General features: G+C 53.9%; 6 protein-coding genes across 6 annotated transcripts; 2 read left to right on the top strand and 4 right to left on the bottom strand.

Moving 5' to 3' along the window:
* Window positions 1–1057: 1057 nt before the first annotated feature.
* On the bottom strand, window positions 1058–4801 carry J4E84_006959 (uncharacterized protein; the record flags this gene model as incomplete). Its single annotated transcript, XM_049389546.1, has 1 exon — window positions 1058–4801. The coding sequence occupies one exon, from the start codon at window positions 4799–4801 to the stop codon at window positions 1058–1060; it is 3744 nt and encodes a 1247-aa protein (XP_049242739.1).
* A 741-nt stretch (window positions 4802–5542) lies between these two features.
* On the bottom strand, window positions 5543–7390 carry J4E84_006958 (uncharacterized protein; the record flags this gene model as incomplete). Its single annotated transcript, XM_049389545.1, has 2 exons — window positions 5543–7036; window positions 7121–7390. The coding sequence occupies 2 exons, from the start codon at window positions 7388–7390 to the stop codon at window positions 5543–5545; spliced, it is 1764 nt and encodes a 587-aa protein (XP_049242738.1).
* A 905-nt stretch (window positions 7391–8295) lies between these two features.
* Window positions 8296–9412, bottom strand: J4E84_006957 (uncharacterized protein; the record flags this gene model as incomplete). The annotated part of the gene is made up of 3 exons (XM_049389544.1): window positions 8296–8979; window positions 9057–9139; window positions 9190–9412. The coding sequence occupies 3 exons, from the start codon at window positions 9410–9412 to the stop codon at window positions 8296–8298; spliced, it is 990 nt and encodes a 329-aa protein (XP_049242737.1).
* Window positions 9413–11217: 1805 nt separating this feature from the next.
* Window positions 11218–14044, top strand: J4E84_006956 (uncharacterized protein; the record flags this gene model as incomplete). Its single annotated transcript, XM_049389543.1, has 4 exons — window positions 11218–11242; window positions 11306–11703; window positions 11749–12376; window positions 12609–14044. The coding sequence occupies 4 exons, from the start codon at window positions 11218–11220 to the stop codon at window positions 14042–14044; spliced, it is 2487 nt and encodes an 828-aa protein (XP_049242736.1).
* A 5748-nt stretch (window positions 14045–19792) lies between these two features.
* J4E84_006955 (uncharacterized protein) lies at window positions 19793–21457 on the bottom strand (the record flags this gene model as incomplete). The annotated part of the gene is made up of 1 exon (XM_049389542.1): window positions 19793–21457. The coding sequence occupies one exon, from the start codon at window positions 21455–21457 to the stop codon at window positions 19793–19795; it is 1665 nt and encodes a 554-aa protein (XP_049242735.1).
* Window positions 21458–21803: 346 nt separating this feature from the next.
* J4E84_006954 (uncharacterized protein) lies at window positions 21804–22875 on the top strand (the record flags this gene model as incomplete). Its single annotated transcript, XM_049389541.1, has 2 exons — window positions 21804–22164; window positions 22211–22875. The coding sequence occupies 2 exons, from the start codon at window positions 21804–21806 to the stop codon at window positions 22873–22875; spliced, it is 1026 nt and encodes a 341-aa protein (XP_049242734.1).
* Between the last annotated feature and the right edge of the window lie 22 nt (window positions 22876–22897).

Genomic DNA, 22897 nt, shown 5'->3' with positions numbered 1-22897 from the left:
GACTTCTCCCACGCTCATCACTGGGCTGTCTGTCAGTTTTGGTAGGCCGAAAAGAGAGAGAGAAGGCAAGGACTCCGTCAAACCCTAACAGAATTCTTTAAGAGGAGCAGAAGCAGCCATGTCAAGATTCCACTTTGTTTTTTGAGTGTTTCGAAAGCAGCGGTGCTATGTCTCATGGGAAGGGTGAAAGAGTCATTTTGAGTACGTGAACAAACTGAGGGAGGAAGAGGCAGGAAAGAAATCCATCGAACAATACATCGTCGGTTTTGGAGGAAAGGACGCAGCCATAAGGAGTACCTCGACCCATTTGTATGTTTCGGAAGGAGCAGAGTTTCTCTCATCAACTTTCCGATTCCAGTTTTTGGTTGTGGTAATTCGAACAGGAGAGACCGGGAGGATATTCCATGATAGTCATCCATTGCGGTTTTGGAGGAAGGAAGCGGCCATCCGGAATGTCAAAGTCCATTTTGGTGTTTCAAGAGGAGCAGCCGTCTCTGACATGTGCCTTCTTGCAGCGCTTTTGTAGAAGTCGAGGAAGACGAGGAGGAAACAAACTCCATCGAACAGAGTCACATCGATTTTGGAAAAGAAGAACACAGTCATGGCTGTGTCCCTTGATAGGTTTGGTACAACACTGCGAAAGTGTGGAATAAAGAAGCAAGAGTTCTACCCGCACAAAAGACGTTTATATACCTCACCTCCATCCCATCTCGATCCCCCATCCCCCATTCTTCCCATCGCTCACGTGCAACTCGACATGTGAGAAGCCTCCAAGTGCGCGTTAAAAACATTCATGATTATACTAATCTTGGTATCTAATCTGCCACCCAAAGTCCTCATCTCCATCTCTCATCTTTCGTTATAAAGGACCAGCCTATCTCACCCAGAAGGGCGCGTGCGCGTTCAAAAGACGTTCATGCGCGTACGCATGTCCTATATACCCCCAACCCACCCAAAGTCTCCATGCCATGCCTCAAGCAAAAAAGAAACGCCATGAATGCAACGCCCTCGTCTCCAAAAGCCGCTCCAAAAAACAATCTATACAGGACGGACATATTTATATCCTCCCACCCTCAACAATCTCCCTACCAATCAACTCCAACTCGCCACTCTCCGCCGTGCGCCTCCTCTCCAACACCCACCTCCCCTCACCCGCCTCATCATGCTCCCTCACATACGTCACGCTATCAGCCGCACTCCCCTTGCGACTATGCCCTCTATTCCATCCACTCCCAGCACCACCACCATTCGGCGTAATAGGACTAGAGTTACTAATAGGACTAAGCCCCATACTCTGTCTGCGCGTTTGACCACCAGTCGTAGAAACCGTGGGCGCGGAAGGCGAAGACAGCGAAGTATCAATTGAAGGTGGGTTGGGCGGTCGGTTTACGTGTTGGGGGAGGAAAGGCGAGGAGAGCGGCATGGGGAAGGGGGAGACGGGGAGGGAGATGTTGGAGGGGGAGGTTGCGGAGAGGCCGCCGGGGGACATGGCTAGGGTCATGTTGTGTTGGGCGTAGAGTTCTGAGATGGGAGGGAGGAGGGGGGCTTCGTTTCCTACGCCGTAGCCGGTTGGGCTGGAGAGGCTGTTGTAGTCGCTGGATGTGAGCGTGGGGCTTTCGGGGCGGTCGTTGCCGGAGTAGGAGTCTGAGCTGGAGCGACCGGACTCGTATACGCCGTTTACGGCGTCCATGAGGCCGTCGTCGTCTTCCTCGTCTTCGTTGTCGTCGTTGTGGTAGTCGGATGAGATGTTTTTGGAAGAGTAAGAGCTCTCAAGCGAGCTAGAAGGGTGCTCCTTCATGCGGTTGCCGACGGGACTTGACGCTCGTGGTACGAACTGCATGCCCATAGGGGAAGAGTTGCGTGGGCTGTTAGCCGCACTGACAGGAAGACTGGCAACACTCCCGCCAAAGGCACCTTTCCGTAGCTTCAGCAGAGTATCGAGACTCATGTCTTCCTCCTCGTTCCCGGGGAAGCCATACGGGCTCATACGAGCGAGTTGTGCCAGGCCAGGGCTAGACATTGGCTGGTTTCCGTCGCGGAAGTGGTTGAGACTGATGAACGAATTGCGAGTACTGTATTCGCTGCGCTCGGTGATGGGTGTCAGATTCGGCTCTCTTACAGCGTTGCGACCGCTAACTGTACGACCCAGACCCATCCCAGATGGTCCAAAGAAGCCACCCCAAGCGCTCGGTGACTCGCCGACTGCAGACGCATAGAATCCAAACTCTTGTCCGTAGAATCCCTCGTCATCATACGCGAGAGCTTCAGCGTTCGCCTCCGCGATGATGGGGTCGTCTTCCATTGCGGAGTCGAAATCACTGTAGTCGTAGTCGTCGTTCACAAAGCCAGAGCTCATACCGTACACATCATCGTCTTGTGGGAAGCTGATGGTGTCTACACTGAAGCGACCATCGTCAGGAACAAGACTGGGCCGGGAGTTGCTGAGCGAGGACTGGTCGTCAGCATCGAAGCTGGGTTGACCGACATCCACACTCGCTTTCCTCGTAAACCGACCAGCAGCCTCCGCGCGTGTTGCCGCATCAGCAAGAGCACTGTGATATGCGCTGAGATTCTCAAAACTGGGCACAGCTCGCTGCTGGGCGATTGAAGTCTTGTGTGCGAGCGTGGGCGAAGACTTCTCCAGGTGCTTCGACACAGTATCGTCGTCCGCCTCATAGCCTGTTTCCGAACTCAAGACATCGTAGGCACGCGGTTGATGAGCGGCAGGCGCTTGCTCGTCCTCGGCAAATTTGACCTTCCTCTCATATAACGGTCCGTTGGGGTCGTCGAAGACGTTTTCGTCGAACTCTGTAGGCTCAATGTCGTCTTGGTCGCCGATAAGCCCGTCGTCAAAGTCAAAATCATCGCCCAAATCGATGTTCCCAAAGCTCTGTTGTTTGGCATCCGAAGGAACGGCGTTATCTGATGTCTCGGGTGATTCTTCTTGGGATTCGTCCGGCGCATTTTGAGAAGTTGTCAAGCCTAGCCCTTGCGCTTGAGGGTTCATTGCATTCTGTCCATTGGGTTGACCGCCCATCATCATCATCTGATATTGCTGGAGCATCTCTTGCGACATGGCAAATCCGATGGGGTTTCCGTTCATGTCGACGGGTGTCTGCATCTGATTCATCAGACTGGCGGTATTGCTCTTATTCTGCTGAAGCGACAGAGATGAGAAGTCGAAAGTGTTCATGCCAGAGTCAAGGGTTTGGTCTCCCAGTCCACCCCCAAACTCGTCCTCCTCGCCCAGCATCGGGATTTCCTCGTCGAACCCGCCATCCATATCGTCGTAATCGTCCATGCCGTAGTCGTCGTACTCGTCTTCGACCGAATTGGCAGAAATGCGCGCCTGCTTCTTCTCCGCCTCCTTCGCCTTGTGTCGCTCCTCGAGCAGCTTCTCTTGCGCAGAATCTGTCTGACCAGATATCTGGAAGCTGAACCTGGATGCTCGACTGCTGAAATGCGCAGGTAGCCCGGCTGGCTGAAACGATGGGTCGGAGACGGAGGTGGCTCTCGAGCGTGCGGGCGGTGGTGGCGATTTCGTCGACTTTCTTTTCCGTGGGGTAACGTCTGTAGACACGTCCAGCGGGTTCTCCGACTCTTGTACGGGCGACAGGACTGAGGTTCCGCTGTCAAATCCTTGGAAGGACGGTCGAGGCAGTGGAGACGTTTGTGGGGGAGGCAATGGGGACGACTGCGGTGGAGGAGGCGGCGGCGGCGAGTTCTTGGGTTGCGGCGGGGGAGGAGCTGAGCGTTCAGGCGGGGGAAATTGTACAGAGTTTCTTGCGAGGAAGTCCTTGTTCACCAGTTGCTCTGCGCGTATAGCAGCTTGCGACTGCTCGTAGCTGGTGTCGTCGTCAAAGTGCTCTCGGAACACTGGCGTGTGCTCCTTGTCTATCTTTGGCGGACTGACACGACCAATCTCCTGCTGTCCTTCCCCGCCTTCTGCCGCAGTGTTGTACGAGTAGCCTCTGTTCAGTCTCGGCGCGTTGAAGTCGTGTACGATCTTTCCGCGGATGCTGGGGTCGTAGTTATCAGGCATCGGGGGAACGTTCGAGGGCGAGCGTTGGGTAACGAGCGATTCGTCGGCGAGAGGATCCAGGGTCTGTCCAGACCTGCGTCGCATGAGGAGTGACATGGGGTTGCGCAAGGTCAGTCTCGATCTTGACTTGCTGGGGGCTGCCGTTGGGGTCGAAGTGCCCTTGGAACTGCCCGTGAGTTTATCGCTGATGCCACTCAACAGCGACGTCTGCGACTTGGAGAAGTTGGAATAGCCGGGAGAGATGACAGAGGGCGCCAGGTGGGAGGAAGACTGTGGAGGCGTCTCAGACGACGGGGCGGGTTCTGTCCTCTGTGGCAAGGTCGAGCCTCCACTATGTGAGCGCGCAGAGAGGGGCTTGTTCTCATAGGCGGGGGAGAAGTGATCCTGTGTCCGCTGGGGCGGGGAGAGCAAGCTGCGATCCTGCGCCATCTTACTGCTGCTCCCCCCAGTGCTCCCCGAGTGCTGACTGGCGGTATACTGGGAGCTACCAGGCGAGGCCGCCTTGTCCAGCTTGGAGGCGACGCGTGCAATGGGCGGCAGTTGGGGCGGGTAGGGCGATATGGGCGAGCCTGAGGTGTAGCTGGCATTGTCGTTGAAGCGCGGCGAGGAGAAGTGGTCGGTGGTCTGCGACGGCGAGGGCAGTGGAGGTGCGGCGGGACTGGGGCTGGGGACGGGCTCGGGCGAGGCCAGACTCGAGGCATTGCGCTTCGCATGGCCGGGCCTGAGCTTGGAGAACATCGACGTCCCGGACGGCGCCATGGTTGTGTTTCGTGTCGCCGCGCGGCCGCTGTCGCGCTGCGTCTAGCACGCAGAGTCGATGCCGGGCGGCGCTGGTTCGGGCGGTTGTCGTGCCTCTCAGCGAGGCCATGCACCGAAGCGCACCATGACCGGGTGGGGAGAAGCGTGCCGCGGCGTCGTTGGGGCGATGGGCCGCTGGTTGCAAAAGTTGGTGAAGGGTTCCGGCGTGGTACAGCCGCGGAACGCTAGCGGGTGAGGCGCGACGGCGTCAATTGCGGCGTTGCGGTGGGAGAGCAGGGCAGCCAAGTGCCGAGTGTCGTGGCCGTCTCGTGTAGCCAGAGGGAGGGGCGCGTCGTCGTCGTGGAACTGCTCCGTCGTGGCTGGCCGTGAATGCTGATGCGACCTCCTCTCCCAACACCAAGGTTCATGCGACACGCCCGCTAGCAGGGGTCTTCCCGCACCACCACCTCCCCACTCCGACAACTGGAACGCTCTTGCAACGGCTTCGCGTAGACTTTCTGAACCCGCGAGCGCTCGGTCCCACACACCTGCTATGCGCTGATCAAGCAAAAGGATGCATGAGGTCGCTTCACTGCAGAGTCGATGATGGACAATCGGACGCTGATGACGTTGGAGCTCGTCGATACTACAAACCCCACTATAGGCCTAGACGAGTGATAAGACCATGGCATGACATGTGCTTTTTTATTCAACGTTCATGTGAAGATGCATTAGAGCCGATTCTACCCTCCCAACATCTCACTAAGCAGCCCTCTTGCCGCCCCTCGACATCTTCGGCCTGCCAAACCTCCCAACATTCCGCTTCCTCAGTTCCGACCGCTTCGCGACTTCCTCGCCAGCCGCCCAGGTGGGCTCTGGGTCCGGTCCGTTGAGCGCCGTGTTGTATGTCGCATTGGCCGGCGTCACCTCGAACTGGATCGTGGCATTGCCCTCTCTGTAGTCACTTGTCGGTGTGCCCACAGTCAAGTAATCCGCGTCAAACTTCTCCTTACCAGTCGCGATGTCGACCTGCTTAAGCGCGCGCTCGAAGATCTCAAGCGACGCAAGAGGTTGGTAGAAGGGTACCTCGTGGCCGGACTCGTAGATGCGGAGGAAAGAGAAAAGTCCTGCCTGCTTGACTTGGCCGTGCACGATGCCGTCGCTGGTGGTGATGTTGGTAAATCCAGCCTCGGAGTAGCCAGTCGCGTTGATCATGTCTGCAACGACCTGACCACCGAGCCAGTTGCAGTTGTAGTCGGCGTCGCCGTAGTACAGCATAACCTGAACGCCAGCATCGAGCAACTTCTGGCAAGCAGCGATGGTGCCAGATGGGCGGTCGTCATCACCCGTGTTGCCAAATGCCGCAGAGACCGTGCTGGCACTCGATGAGAAGTTCTGGAACGCGCCAACCGCTTGCTGCACCTCCGGCAGGTTCAGATAATCTCTGAAGTAGTCGTAGGGGAACGGGTCAGGCGTCAAGAACCTCATGTCGTACTCGTCGCGTCCGCTGTAGATGTCGTAGAGGTTTTCGACCTTGGAGTAGCAAAAGTCATCTGCGGCTGCACAAACCGAGTTGATTCCCGTCTCGTAGCACTGCTTGGTACGGTCTACGCAGTTTCCAGGGCCGTAGAGGTTGTTGTACCACTCAGCCTTGACTGTGTCGTTGTACGGGTCGTAGTCGTAGGTGTTGCCAGGGAAGACGGAGTAGTTGTAGTAGGCCTGGTACTGGACAAGTGGATCGAACCACCCGTTACCAATCAGCACGTTCTCGAGCTCGATCTTGTGTGCGCCGCTGATGTTCTTTGCGTTTTGGTCGAGGAAGTAGGCGTTGAATACGGGTGCGTAGTGACCGCCGTAGCTCTCGGTGGTGAAGCTAAAGCCGTTGCGCGAGTACTGGGGGAATGCACCCATGAATCCTTGCAGTGTCTTCCACATGTTTGGCGCCGCGCTCTCGGTGCTGTTGGCGGTCAGGGTGTGGTCCGGCTTGGAGTATGTGCCGCAAGTTCCATAGTTCTCAGCATAGTCTGGGCAGGTCGCGTTCGGCAGCTGAACGATCGTGCTGCCGTCGCTGTAGCCGGGGATAGGAATAGAGTACGAGAAACCGACGTCTGTTGGTTGATCGATGAACAGCATGTTGCTTGCATTCGTCCACGAGTACGGGTTGTTGAACGGCTTCATGTCTGGGCCAATACCACATGGTCCCAATTCCTGGAAGAGACCGATCATGGAGCTGGAGCCTGGGCCTCCATTGATCCACTGTCACAATGTCAGTATGATTCCATGATGTTAGGAAGGAGCTCGCGGTATTTAAAATTGTATCCGAAAGTCATCTTAACTTACCACAGTCAACGGCGCATCGGTCGGGTCCTGATTGCGCGCCTCGAAGAACCACCAAAAGATATGCTGGTCCTCAGCCACATCCGCGTAACCACTGTAGCTCTTCACGCTTGGGTCGAGCTCGCAGATGCCAGCAGGTACCTCCTTGTACCGTACACTGACATTCGCATAGCCCTCTTTAGTAATAAGATCCTTTGGCGCGGGCACGAATTGCGCAAGAGCACCCGCAGCCAACAAAGGCGCGGCGAGAAGCTTTCCTGTCGCGCTCTTCATCGTCGGTTCAATTGCAAGTCTTATCTTGATGGGGCGACGAGCTACTTCTGTCCGACTGGATGATTGAGTGAGTGGGAAAGAGCGAAGGTAAACAGAGAAAGAGCAGTATGACGAGCACTCTCACTTTTTATTCTGGAAGCTTATGCAGGTCCGACTAGAAAGGCCGGCAGTCGTCGCGATAGCCAATTCTCACCTTCCCATGTAGGCTAAAAAGTTGCTCATCTCGGTCCCGGAGGCCGGGGTCGTGGCTATCCGCGTAGCCTGTTGCTCGTACCGGCGACGTCATGGTGTAGCTCGGTACTTGCGGTTTGCTTTTCGCGACGCGCGATGGGCAAAGGCCTATTTAGAGTATATCTTCTGGATCAGCCATCGCTAGAGCTATACGCGTTCAATGGATTGGTTCCAGGCGACCTACACATACAAAATGCGATACGGCCCATACGGGCGGACAGAGACCGTGAATCTGACCGGAGCCTGTTCCCTTGTTAATTGAGTGAGACGCTACGAAAAGCTACCCCGCTATTCCGTCCAAGCGCGCATTGGCAAGAGCTTGTGCAAGCTTGCATGGCTTGATAGCGGTCATGGCGATAGTGACAGACTATCTAATCCTATATGGGCAGGTAGGTAGCACCGATTAACCGAACATCACCGGTCAGCTTCATGTCTTCGGCGCCGCGTCAGAAGTCATTTCGGTGTAATCATTGTATAAGACGGCTTGTAATTCCATGTCACGGAAAGGAGACATCACGCGATGGGTGGGAGTCGTTGTTCAGAATATATCTTATTGGGCTCATGCCATTACAATCGTTGTGTATTCGTATCCGTCACTTCGTATGCAATCGTCAAGTCCTCCAACGCCTCTTACTCCATGTCATGCTGGGATGCAATTCGAGGTGGACGCTCATCTACAATACTGTACCGAAGCCGAAGGTCGTCTTGATACTGCGCACGTAGTACTGGTCCCAGTTGGTCTTAGTGGGCTCCTCCTGACCAACTGGTACACCCTTCCACTCGACCCTCATAACCGTCACGGCATCAACATCGTTTTGATCAAACCATATCGACAGTGTCGAGTAGTGTCCCGCAGGCCATTGCGCAAGTCGCCATTTCTGGACGATGTGTGTGGGTTCTTGGAGCTCGGTGAACTCTCCACTGACGTTTCCGCCAAAGAGCTCAAAGGTACCGCCAGGCTTCGCACCTGTGAAGTTCCTCGGGGGTGCCCGTGTAAACGCAGCGATGCGCTGAGGGTCCGTGAAGGTCTGGTACAGGTTCGCCGCGTCGGTGCGGAACTCTGTGCTGTCGGTGATAGTGGTCACATTGACAACAGCACCAGAGCTGCTCTTTTGAGAGCCAGATGCCTCCGTCTGGGAGGTGGATTTGTTCACGCTTGAGCTCGAGTATACCTTTGGGGCCGAGAAGCCGCTACCGGGGTTCGCACCTGGCGCGTGTTGGATATCCTTTCCGTGTTCCGCCATGACCGCTGGCGCAAGCCCTGTGAAACTTGTTCGCAGTTGCGGTAGGATCTTGGATCGTACTAGGTCCTTTACGGGTTGTTTGCTCGCTTCGTCGGAGTAGACGTCTACCTCAAACTGTGACAAGACATTAGTGACTGTGTACACTGGCGGGTGCGAAGAGATAAAGGACGGTGCCAGCGAAGGGAACATACGACATACTCGTCTTCCTCCGTGTCGTGAGCGACTTCCGGGACGGTAATGGTGCCGCTAGCCTCTTCGCCCTCTTTGTTCTTGCCTGCCGACTGAGTCAGCGCGACCAAGAAAGGCAGCTGAGAAAGGACGTACCTGAGTATTCGAGCTTCAGCTTCACGTCGAAGATGGTGATCACTTTGCCTTTGCGTTGGCTCACGTCTACGTCTCCATCCATGCTAACGACCTTGTCGATCTTGGCTGTGACGCCATCCTGCTCAGCCGATATTTGCGTGAGCTCCTTGTCAAGATACTCGCGCGTCCATCCCGACACATCCTTGTTGACCCAATGCCAGTTGTTCGGGTTGTGGAGGACCATGGTGATGTTCGGCGGCGCGCTCGATCTCGATTCAATCTCTGTCAGGAAGTTGTTAGCTTCGGCCTCTCATAGTATGTAGAAAAACACGTGTAGTGGGAGATTGTCAGAGGGCGACTCGTAAGTCTAAGCAGCTGATCCGCATATAAAGAGTACAAGTCTTCTCAGACTGGTGCCAGCTTGTGTCTCATCATTCTAGGATTGGGAAAGGGTGGTGAATACTTACAAATTATAGCGCTCAAGCTGGAACGGAACTCTACAAGCGACAAATCAAGGCGCAGGTGCAGAATGTTGAAGGAGTCGAGGTGTTCATGCGAATTATGTAGAGGGGAGCTCGAGGCAGAAGTTTCTGGAACTGATACCACAAAGCGCGCTATGCCCGGGCCGACCGAAGCTCCGCTCGCGTTCCTTGGCCCGAGCTCTTTGCAGCAGCGGCAGCAACGTCGATGCATGCTGCTGGTCGCGACGCTTTCACTCACTCCAAGCGTCTTCACGAGAGGATGCACTCAACGTCTGCTAGGTAGACGGTTCGAGTTCGATAAGAAGCTGTCACATTCGACATTGAAGAAACTTTCGGGGCTTCACTAGCGGACAGGATACAAGTATTGGCCGGCAATCTCGAACTCACCCATTGCAACATGGCGTGGGATGTTGCCTAGGTGATCCAATCTCACTTCCTCTAGAATCGGGCCATTGGGATGTTCACCTGGACGACCGCTGAACGGGTTTCTTCACTGCCATCTGCACGCGGCATGTTGATCGCATTGAGTTTGAGACCAGGGTTTAGCGCACGGCCGGGAGAACGCGCTGGGGGTTCGCGCTGTGTTGCCATCGTCTAACGGCGAAGAAATTGATGTCATTTTCATTAGAGGATACCGAGGGTGGAGTATTTGAAACCCCTTAACCCCAAGGTAGAGAAGCGCACCTGCCTTCGTACCGTTTCGTCTCCTGCTAGTACCTGGTGTTGCTTGCAGCTAGAAAGTGCGACCGTGTATCTCGACGCGCAGAACCTTGCGACCACCTCTTCCAGGTTTCCCCTCCACACCGTTGCTTTCTTTTTCGCGGCATTCGCACGTCAGATTCTATAACACACTGGGCGCGTCCCTCATTTCCTTCATCGCGACCGTCTTTGCACGCACGCCAAGTACTACGCCGCCTGGGTGCATGCGCGACGCGTCTTATCAGCGACAAATCGCTTTCAACCCCTCCGGACCATCGGCGCGCACATATCATTCCTTCCCTAGCATCGCGAGCGGCACAGCAAAGGAATCTGCTGCTTTTAAATTCTCACTCGCTTCCGGTATGTATTCTCATGTTCCCTTTCTCCTCTGCCATGCCGAACCGTGCGGGAAGTTTTAAAGTTCTGTCACCTGTCATTAGCCGTGCGCGAGGCTGTGCGCGCAAATGAGCGTGCCATACAGACCATGGAGCATTCCAGCATTGGTGTCACGACAACGTCTGGGACAAATCGACCGGCAAGACATTTGAGACAACAAGACTGGTCCATGCACGATGGAAGCATTGCTCGATCTCTGCAATGCGACCAACAAGTCAAACATCAACGGCAATAAACATGTATTGTCTCAGACAGCGTTTGCTCATCGCATCATGTGCCGCTGCAGCCAAAGCTTTTTCTTGCACAGAGATTTATCTATATAGCATATGCAGAGCGTGCGACATCTGTCCCCCCACACACATTGCTAACTCCTCGTTGCAGTAATAGTAGACCTCCACAGTCGCGATCGTAACGCCTTGAACCATCTGAGATGGTGGCGTCCGTTCTCCAACCAAGCACCTCTCGGGCCAACATGGTGAACCCGAAGAAAAGACCAGGTGAGTATCACATCTTAAGGTCCTATCCAAGACCGGCCACTGTGCAGACACTGACCACTACAGCTTCCGAGCAAGCACAGCCAGCCAAGTCAAAGGCAGTACGCCCATCCGCAAAACGGCGGGTAGAACGGAGAATAGCAGGATATCAAGAATATCTTAAGGGTAATACGAAGGACTTTGTTCGTCACGATCCAGCAACGGAAACGTTGCCCGATCTACTCGCCTACGATGATGAATTTATGAAAGCCGAGAGGGCTTGCCTGGAGATTCCACAAGACTTCATCCTAGCTGTTAAGCCAGACAAAGACCCGCAACTAGCCGCAAGTCTCAGACCCAAACTCAACGAGGTGATGGACGAGTACCAAAGCGAACCCGAGCGTGTGGCAGTCGTCGGCAAGACTGGGCAGGGGAAGTCGAAATTGATAGATGCTATCTTGGGCATCGATGGGATTGCAAGATCGGTAAGCACGACCTCCCCAAAGCATCACGTCATCTAACTTTTCTAGGGGGCAAGCGGCGTGGCAACAACTCGCATTCCAATTGTATATTCACCACGTCGAGCGCACATACAAACACCCTACGAGGTGAGACTGGAGCTTTCCGGCAAGATCGACTGTCGAGATTCAGTACAACAGCATCTTGCCAATCTTGTAGCGAACCTAAAAAGATGCGTGGAAGGGCCCATAGAGCTTGACGATCAAGGCCAAGACAGTCTACGGGCGCTTCAGAATCTGTTCAGCGACATTCCAGAATTCGCGTCGAACGAATCTACTTGGACATTCCTAGGATATGATGTCAATTCGCACAAATTCTCATCAGTAGCGAAGCAAAAGGATGCGTTTGGCCAATGCGTCAAGTGGGCTGAGGACCGGCGCCAGAAGATCGCCAACATGTCCGCACAGGGTATCTACGCTACCGACGTGACGGAGCTGCGGAGAGAGCTCGCGCAATTCAGCGACGATCAAGCCAAGATGGACGACACCAAACTTGGCTTCAACCCCTCTGCGCTCGTAGAGAGGATTGAGGTCTTTGGTGACTTTCGGATTCGCTACTCAATCGGCGACTGCCCCGGACTACAAGACATCAACAAGGCAAGCTTGCGCCCTTCCCAGGTTGACATCGCTCAAGCTAACCGTGTGTTGATAGGACCGTGAAACAAAAGCGAACCGATATCTTCAGGACTGCAAAGTAGTCATAGTCGCTGAAGAAATCACGAGAGCTGGCGATAGCGCGTTTCTTGACCACTTAATTAGTGACCGTACTACAAGGAGACCCGACCAACGCATCATCATCGCCTTGACAATGGGAGAGTCCAATCTGAACCCATCGGATCGCAAAGATGCATCATTCAACCAACATGAAATAGCTGATCTCGACTGGCTAGCCGAACGTAAAGCAGAGACTCGGAGAAAGAAGGACAGCTACGCGCCAACAGACTATGCGCAAAGAGACCACTGCGCCCGCGAGATTGCTTTCATGACCCTCGAAGAGAACGAAATATGTGCCCGAGAACGAGGTCGTCGCATCAGCGACAGGCTGAGGGAAAGATTCGCAAAGCAGAACGAAAATTTGACAGTTATGACGACTTCGGCAAAAGACTACATGGAGCATGTCGAGGGCTATCACCAGTACACCGACGAGCATCTGCCGCTGTCCGTTGAGTCCACCCAAATCCCCAGTCTATGCAGGGAACTCGCCGCTATCGCCAATGAACGGCTGCAGAAAGATCTTCTTCGCTTTTACAGGCGAACACTACCCGAGCTCTTCAGCTATATCGAGCTCGCTTGCAGCACGACTTCCGGGCCGGTGCAGACAGGGCCCAGGTTCAACTTTGAAGAATTCGCATCCAAATTGTTGAAGCCGCTCGAAGTCTTCCTCGACGTTTTCGAAAATGAACTCATCCTTCCGAGGATTAAGAGCATGAGAGAAGGAGTCGGCGATTGGAAGAACGAAGGTCACCATAACATCAACAATGTTTGGCGAAAGTTGCATGGCAACGCCGTACGGTGCTACTTGAACAAGCTAGGCAACCACCGGACAAAGGGACTGCCGAGTTGCAGTTGGAACATTACGCTTCTGGGTCCTGTCCAGAAGACGCTCGACCCGCTGTTCAAGGAGCTAATCGCAGAAGCACCCTCCAGGCTGGGTAGCCTTGCATACCAGCTAGAAGGAGTCGTGGACGACTTCCTGGAAGCCCTTCGCGTTGCCGCCGAACAGCTCGACAGCAAGAATTTCGTAGCGAACCTTGACGACAAGAAACCGCAACTCTACAAGATGTATAATGTTGTCGGCAAAGACCTCATGATATTCCTTCGGCTGTTCCGAGGACGTCTTACTGAAGACGGCAACGGTGACTTCTTTCCCCAAAAAATGAAACCGGTCTACACTGCCACATTAAAGGCAAAACCGACAGGCAAGTTGACCATGAAAGAGGTGCAGATGCAGACACTGGAAGCGCGCATATGCGGAAAGAACAGTCCCTACGACCAAATGGTCGACATGTTTGAAACCGCTTGGAAAGCCAAGAGGATAGCGTTATTGGAGATTGGCAGACAAGCTATCGCATTTCACATTGCAGAGATCAAGGCGTCGTACAAGCAACTCTGCACTCCTGAGCCGCAGGATAATTCCATGACCCTGTTGCGCGCTGAGCTGGAGCGCAAGGTTGGCGTGGCGAGGGAACAGTGCAAGGGACCTATTCTGACTTCTCTTCTGGAATGCGGGCTTGATCCGAACTTGAAGAAGGTGAAGAAAGAGCCGAAAGTGAAGAGAGAGAAGAAGGTTAAGAAGGTCGAGAAGTAGGCAATTGGGGTGTGGAAATGGTAGTGAGATGGGGTGTATATCTAGGGTTTGCTTTCATGCGTCCGTTCAGTTCAGGTATGATACCCACGATGGGCGGTAGGCCCGCGAAAATGGAGTCTGGTTTTGTTGTGCGATAGTTTTGCGATGTATGTGTTTCTACGTAGGCTTTCAAACACGAGTTCGCCACACTATGAGAGATGTTGTCGGATGATTAGACTATCGCATTTCTCCCGCAGTGAATAACGAAAGGATAATTCCCAGAAGTCTACATTACCTTTAAAACCTTACTAACTTTCATCTTTGTATCAATGTAGAGTGCAGCGCACCCATTCGATTTCTTGTTTGTTTGCTTTACCGAGATGATTGGTGTGCTCATCCAATACACATAACATGTAGCCGGCAACATTAGTTTCCATCAATGCCACATAGTGTGTACATAATCGCTATACCGAACATCCGAAACAACGCCTTCAAACAAAACCGCTATCATAACACGCACACGATCCCGTACCCTGCCGTGCCGCGCCGCTCCACTCACTCAATGCTCAGTTCTATACAAGGTAGACCACAAGTCAAGGAATATCCTGATTTTGAGAGGTATCTCAAGATCACAGCCCTGGGCCTGCACGCCGAGACCTGATAGGGATACCAAGTCAACTACGTTCGTTTCTGGAAGCACGTCTTCAAGTCAGAACCAATAGCAGTCAGGACTTCTCGAGCCGAGTTGGATCGGCATGATACTAGGTAAAATGCCGTCTGCTGCATGGAGAGCACGTCGTAGCATACATCGGAACGGCCCTTGAGTTTGTCTTGCGTTGGTGTCTTATGTCCGTCTTCGTAGCCGCGACTGCGTGGATTCCGCGAGACCGTAAGGCTACGTCAGTCTTGAACGCCTGTTTATTTCCACGGACAGCTTACGCCATGCCAGGCAGAGCGTGTGGGGACCGTATCATCGAGTACGCCCAACTGAGGCTCACTCTCGACCCGTCTAATCGCCTTGATCCACCTCCAACGCGTGCACTGACACCACGCCGAATTGACGTCTTAGTCGATGCCATTGTCTTGAACGCTACTCTATGCCGTTGAATACATCGATAGCACGTCTACTGGGCTCACCAGATCGACTCTAGACTACTTACTACGTCCGGCGGTTGGTGTCTCGAGACTGACGAAGAGTGTCGCAAATTCGCTAACACACTATGCGTGCCGAGGGAATCGCAGAGAACGCCTATCGCGAGCGACTCACTCCGAGTGAGGGTGTCTGGCACAAGCAATGGACCATCGAACCATGTGCTTGGGACGTCGAATGCGTTCGGGGCTGGCGGCAGCGCAGTGAAGGTCCGAACTTTCGCCTCTAGTCGCTCACGGCTCTGGCTACAATTACCCGCAAAGGTAGAGATAACATTCCCCACTGTGCGAATATCTTGTTTATGACACGCCTTGGTGGCGGTCGTCTCGTACAAGTGTGACATCAGCATTCAATATCGTGGGCCTCTCATCAGAGTACCCTACGGAGCGAGCGATGACGGGAGCGAAAGGCATCGTTCGCGATGGAAGGTGCTTTGGCAATGGAACTGTCCGTACTACAAAACGTCGAGCCTGGACCTCCATATGGACACTAGGTTGGAGTTGAGACTCTCGCCTGAAGCTGCTGGGGGAGTTGCGCATCACGAGCCCATAACTTGGACTGTCCCAGCTGAGTTGGCCTCTGGATCAGGGGTGGTTCCATCGTCTCACGACACTCCAACCATCGCCTCTCTCCGCCCATGCAGGCCGCTCACATCACGCTCTGTCTAGTCCGAGGCAAACGCCATAATGCGCACGCGGAGGCCCGCGCGTCCTTTTAGTGCTCGACAGTCGCCCTGAATGGTTGGAGTATCTCGGTCGTGGGGTATCATTGAAGATTATCGAAAGCGAAGTCACACCTGCTTTCGGGTCATGTGGGCGGTATTGAGGACTAGCCACAGGAGCTGCTTCTCGATCGGAGTCGACAGCCAGGTGGATCTGCGCGTCCATACAGATGAACGTATCTCTGCCACGCGGTGATCGTTGTCGAGTTTGCAAGACCGACATGATCGGCCTCCAAGGTTCTGTCGTCGTACCCGTACCCTGTTTCTTGCTTTTCAGCTTCGCGCGGCTCTTGTATCGCTCTGGATCGCCACCAGGGCGGCAGGTGGACGCTGCAATCTCCAAGTCGAGGAGTCGCTCGCTTGCTCAGCTGTCTCGAAGTTCATTCGGCGGGATAGATAAATTTCGTGCTTCGTCTAGCTCGGTCTGCTCAAGCCGTCTGTAGTTGGAACGCTTCAAGGTTGATTTTGACATGGGCGCGGTGGACGGTTGCACCACAGTCGACAAAGGGGTTGATCAGTGCGCATATGGCGGGAGTGCTGGATACCGACGTCGCTTGCTCGGCTACTATCGCATGTAAGTATGGGTACAAAACATATCGAGGGCAGTACGTATATTGATAGCTCGGCGATAAGCTAGGAATCTACACAGATGTTTTAGTGTTCTGAGAATTTTTCCAAAGTATATAAAGTGTACCGGGGCCCATCCATACCTATTAGAATACAATGTCCTGCTGCTATGTATGCGGCAAAAGCGATTTCTTTCGAGGCTACAAGAGTATGCCCAGGTATATAAGGGCAAGTCGCTGGCGAGGGAGTGGAGGGAGTTTGCGAGGGTCAGCATTGTTGGCCCATCTCTCGCACCACTCCACCCTCTTCAAGCTACGCCTAACGCGCGATACTCCAATATATCTCGAAAAGGTAGAGCCCAAAGTCTTCGACAGAATCCCAGAACACTCTAAAGTACTCCCGGGTCCTACATTACCCGTAAGAACAAAACTTTGGGATGCGATGTATGCGACAAAGCCATTCTCTCAAAAGGCGATGCGACCTTACCCAGGTATATATCGGCCGAGCCTGGAGGTTCTCACGTATTCCTGGGGCGCTGGGGAAATTCCGAGAAGTCTATGAAGTGCTCCCGGGCCACTCAAGATCTAGTAGAACAAAATTTCCCAAGGCTATGTATGCGGCAAAGCCAATCACGAATTCTAGATCTGGGGCTTTGTGGGTGGAAGTCACCCACATAATATCGCTCGCGATTACGGTGCCCGTCTCGCATACGACGACCCCGCTGATCGTCTCGGCATCAGAGTCAGCGGGATTCGAAACGGTGACGAGCTGGAAGGACGGCCCTGGATGATGGTGGATAGTACTGCCGACAAAGCCATCCCACGCCTCAATCGGCTCGGCGGCTGGCTTAACGCCTTGGATACTGAAGAATTGCGACCACGTCGCCGGTATCTCGCCAACAAACGTAGCGGCCGACCACGATGTAGATACGCTCTCCACCCACTGGATGCTGGAGAGAAGTGGCAGGGGCTCCGTACCCAGGACTAGGCCGTGAGAAATACTTTCGAGGCGTTTGGCTGATATATACGGAACTAGGCCAGTGTCTTTGAGATGCCGCCGACAAGAGACAGGAGAGTTCTAGACTCTGCCAGAGCTAGAAGACAAAAAGGACGAGAGATCTTTTTTGCGTATTGTCACAAAATTATTTTACCCGAGGCGACTACATCGGCAATACAATAACCTGAAACGCAATATTCCAATGTATGTAGTTGCCAGGGCTTGCGAACAACGGCACAGAAAGCATACCTCGTTTGACTCTAGGCGTGCTTCGACTGCAGGCCCGGTGATAGGCATTATCGAGATCTCGAAAGAGATATCGAGGTGTTGACTGCCGATGGCACGGGACCAGGAGTAATCCAGATCCTGTGCGAGCCCGTTGAGCGTTGCGGCGTCTCTCTTGAGAAAAATAGTATGTAAGGCGGGTAATTTTTTCACGGAATGTGTTCCTTTATGGGTGCTTCTGAGGAAGAGGAGTTTTGAGCCGACACTGATACTACGATAGTGTGACTTCGCTATATCGCTGAAGACGCGCGCAAAAGTGGTTGGAACGAAGGCGCTATACCTGCGAGCCTGCACCGAATGCCCAGTTTCCAAGGTTCTATTCGTATATCTTGTCGCTAAAAGATTGGTCCAGACGCCTACATCAGCGCCGCGTCAACCCAAAAGGCGGTAATACTAGGATAGTAGCTACCAGGGCGTGGTCTGCGACAACGCTGAGTCGACACAGTCAGAGTACAGGGCGAGGCGGCTGGCGAGCGTCAGCGAGCCCGCCGCCTCTGCCAGCCTGCCGCGCAGCGGCGCCCCCCCAGAGAAGATTAGCATGGCCCCTGCACTAAGGATGACACGCTCAATCAAAGAGAAGCTACCGTTTTTTTGCTCTGGATCTGGCGCCGGAGTAGATAGGGTATTTTGGAGGGATTTACAATGCGATATCTGTGTTTGCGAAGATAGCAAAATGTGAAGTGCAGAGGAAATGGTGGATCATTATCGTGCGGAAAGAAAGGTCGCTGGACCCTTGCGCAGCAAAAAGAGTGCAAAAAGAAGGATTGGGCTCGACTCGAACCCGGGTCTTCACCCACTAACTTTGCGGAGGAGTCAGATCAAAGAGCAAAAAAATGGTAGCTTCTCTTTGATTGAGCGTGTCATCCTTAGTGCAGGGGCCATGCTAATCTTCTCTGTATCGTTTCAAATTGACCAAATGCCCGAAGGCGAAGGTTAGACAAATAGATCGATATATATAATGAGGCGTTCAATGTTGCACGCTTTGGCGCGTGAAAAGCTGGATTTGGGCCGGGGGCCATCGGGAACACCAAAACTTGGAAGTGGACCACGCTCGAACCACGAAAGCTCTGAGAAGGCATCGGGTGACCTGTGCGTGTCTTGGAGCTGCACAATGGCTATCATAGACGGGCTTCGCCCGCTACGATAGCTATGACTGCTATTGCGACTATTCGCTGTCGCTATGTCTTAACAGCCTACAGCACACCCAGGATATATTCACCATCTCTTTCTTCGATCGACGCGAGGGACGCAGATTGATGTATACAGCTGGCGACAACGACGTCTGGCTATACGGATGCATCTGCTTGCAGGGTAGTTGTCTCGCTGGTGGGATCAGCACATGAATCCAACGCGTTATAGTTGGACCTGTCGCATATGCTTCCCGCGATCTTCGATATCGTAGGACTTGATGGCGCGATGTCCCTTACTAGTCGTTGAATTGGTTGTCAGCTGTCTGCATGATCTGGAAGTACTTAGGAAATGACACCTGAAGGCTATCAGTGCACGACATGCACGGAAAGCAATCTGATGTCTTGATATGAGACGAAAGTCAGTTTCGAGGCGCGCAGTGATGCGACAGTATCACGGAGAGAGAATGCAAGTGTGTGAGAAAGCCAGGCAAGTGGTATTGACTGTGATGTTTACCCCTCCACCCCACTTGCGCTTCGCGAAATTGCGCGTTAGGAAGTAGCGCTTCAATATGGTCGTCACGGTCGCGCCTTCCAAATTTCGACTCAACTACACATGTACGTGGGAAGCAATGCGTATGCCAGAACTAATGATGAGCTCTAACGCATATCCCACAGTTAAATGTGATGCTCTGCAAAAACAGCCTCGTGACGAGATGTATACTTTCAAGTTACCCTTTCTGTGCAACGCGACTCAAAGAACGGATTCTTTTTGGCATATCAGTATGTATGCGTAGGGCAAATGGCCGATTCGAAACAATACCGCGAAAATCCAAAGGCCCTGTGCCCAAGATGAAGCGCTCACATTCCAAACAACATTGCGATATTCAGAGAGGAGACAAGGGTATCATTGCTACACACATCTACTCTTCCAACAAGTCCATGACCAACTGCGGAATGACCTGCACACCCTCACCCTGTATCGCACTAATCGGCACAGTCTGCACGTTGCGCCGCCACGCATGCTTGCGGTTACTAGGATGGGGCTGCGCGCCCTTGCTCACCTCCTCCAGATACACGCGAAGAGCCTCAAAGTTGGCCTGCGTATCCGGCAAATCGGCCTTTGTCGCGACAACGAACCACGGCTTCGACGAGATCGGGGTTGTGCTCAGGAAGGGAAGAGGCTTCGGCGAAGGATCCAGATGCGGCGAGTCGAGGAGGTCGGATGCGTCGCTTGGTGGTGCTTTACCAGCGGGTGTGTATGTGACCATCCTGCGCTCTGTCTCGGCGTTGAGTTCCTTTCCGCGCAGTGTTTCGTACTCGGATACTTCGCGCCAGAGCAGCTTGAGCGCTGCGACGGCATCGCCGGCGGAGAGGTCGATGACGAAGGCGAGGACTGCGGCGCGCTCAATGTGTCGCAGGAAGCCTAGTCCAAGTCCTTTGTCTAGATGCGCATCTTCGATCAGGCCCGGCACATCGGCAATGGTAAAGTTCTCGCGCAGCTCTCCATTGGGTCTGCGTGACCTGACCAGCGGTCGCCCCTTGTGGTCGTCCAGAACAACGGTGCCGACATTTGGCTGGAGGGTTGTAAATGCCCAGTTGCCGACTCGCGCGCGGCTGTTACTCAAGGCCCGGAGGAGCGTACTCTTTCCAGCGTTAGGCAGCCCTACCAGTCCTAGATCCGCAAGAATCTTCAGCTCTAGTTGTAGTGATATCTTGAGGCCTTCGTCTCCACGCGTAGCCATCTTCGGCCTGTTGTTGAACGGCGTCATAAAGTGTGGGTTGCCCAGGCCACCCATTGCTCCGGCTGCAATCAGCATAGGCGTCTCCATATGCTTGTCCAAGTCCAGCCACATGGGCGCTTCCGGCTCGAGGGCTGCGAGATGCGATCTCCGCGGTGGGGGGAGCTTGGGAAACTTGATCCTGCTCAGCTCAGAGGGTATAGTGCCGGGGTAAACCAGCCATCGGTCTCTCCTGTAGCTGGGCTGTCCCTCTTCCAGCTCCTCCGCGTCTTCATCTTGCTCCATCTTCCAGTGCTCCTCCTCCATTATCGATACCGGATCATGTCTTTGTAGCTCGCGCACGATAGTCCCCACAGGCACCGTGATCAAGACGTCGGTCCCCCGCTCGCCACCTTTGACCTTGCCCTGTCCATTGCGCCCTCTGCCCGCCTTGATCTGTCGCCGTCTCGCAAGCTTATGTAACGATGTCTCGCCGCGAACTGCTTGGATGTAGACGTTGCCTCCACTGCCACCGTCGCCGCCATTTGCAGGCCCCTCTTCAATGTATTTTTCGCGCAAAAACGAGACGCAGCCGTGGCCGCCGCCACCAGCTTCAACGGTAAGAATGCATCGGTCGGCAAAAGGTGTGAGGGAGTAGTCGTCGGCCGTGGGATCTAATCGCGAAGACTGCGCATTCGGATTCGCATTGGACTGCTCAGCAGACGTGGAGTTGCATCTGAGCTGTAGCGGGAATCGTTTGCGTAGTGGACATCTGCGCGCTGCCGAGGCAAGTGGCACGTGGAGGAAGGCGGGATACAGAAACGGCGTAAGCGTACCGCTGAGACTGTACGGACGAGCGAACGACATGCGTTGATTGCGAAAGTGGCGTCGTTAGGAAGATATGTTCAATCCTGTATATTTCAATCGTCAATATCGCGTCGCGGGACTAGCGAATGGCGGCCCCAGTTCCGATACATGATCTACAACGCTTGTCCAGGCTAGTCCTACATGCCTCGGTCCCCAGCAAACCTCAAGAGTACATATGACTTCTTGGGCATTTACTTCTGCCTTGGACAGGCGTTCAATCGTTTGCCTATCTTTCGCCCTTTCTTGGAAGCCCCCAAACTTCGTATCAGTACCTGCATAGTACCTGCCTCGACCCCATCAGCCCCCATTTTCAATAAACCCCTTCGCCCCATCTACCAGCCCCGTCATGATCCGATGTGCCTTGCTCACACTGGCAGCCGTGCTGCTCAGAGTCGCCAAACCCGAGTACTTCAGACTTGGTGGGAAACTCGGCCTCTCCAGCAGTCAGCTTGTAACCCTCCATTACTACCTCAAGTGGGCGTTGCCGATATGGGCCCTGGTAGACTTCAACTCGGTGCTCAATCGCTTTGCCGAAAGGCGATGGATCTGGAGGACCGACAAGTCTATTTGGGATTGGAAGAATGAAGTCGCTGTAGTCACGGGTGGTTCGGCGGGCATCGGAGGCTGTGTGGTCAAGAAGCTCACCTCCCATGGCATCAAGGTCGCGGTTCTCGACGTTAGCCCCCTGTCAGAAATCTTTACCAAAGGTATGTTGCGGCACAGAATCGCCGTGTTTCAAGCTAATGATCTTAGATGAGCTTGCCCTCGCACGATACTACAAATGTGACATTACATCGCGAGACAACATCCATCAGGCGGCGGAAGCCATACGTTCCGACTTGGGCTCACCATCAATACTAATCAACAATGCTGGCATCGGTAACGCGTGGACCGTCAAAGACATCCCTCAAGCCAATCTCAACAGAATGTTCGAGATCAATCTCCTGAGTCACTGGAGCACCGTCCAAGAATTTCTCCCAGACATGCTCGCCAAGAAGAAAGGCCACATCATGGGCGTCGCAAGTCTTGCTTCCTTCGTCGCTCTCGCAGGTGCTGTGGATTACAGTGCCACCAAGGCGGCGCTTCTAGCCTTCCACGAAGGATTAACCCAAGAGATTAAGCATCGCTACAAGTGTCCAACGATCCAGACCTCCATGGTCCATCCCAACTGGACCAAGTCAGCAATCACCTCACACGAGGCACTTGCGGCGGGGCTGAAAAGCGTGCGCGCAAACATCCTAGAGCCAGAAGATGTAGCCGAGGCCATGGTGAACCAGATAGTCTCAGTCAAGAGTGGGCAACTGATTCTTGGCCCAGCGATTACTCCCATTATCCGAGCACTGCCTCTTTGGATCGGGGAGCTGATTCGAGATAGCCAAGCCAAGGTCGTCACCGGTGATGGCTCCACCGGCGCATGAACGATTCCTTCGACACGGTGAT

The sequence above is a fragment of the Alternaria hordeiaustralica genome (genome assembly GCF_023758085.1).
Source record: "Alternaria hordeiaustralica strain BMP 2776 chromosome Unknown scaffold_14, whole genome shotgun sequence".
Classification (NCBI taxonomy): Eukaryota; Fungi; Ascomycota; class Dothideomycetes; order Pleosporales; family Pleosporaceae; genus Alternaria; species Alternaria hordeiaustralica.
Note: the sequence above shows the minus strand (reverse complement) of the source record. Positions and strands in the feature narration are given on the sequence as shown.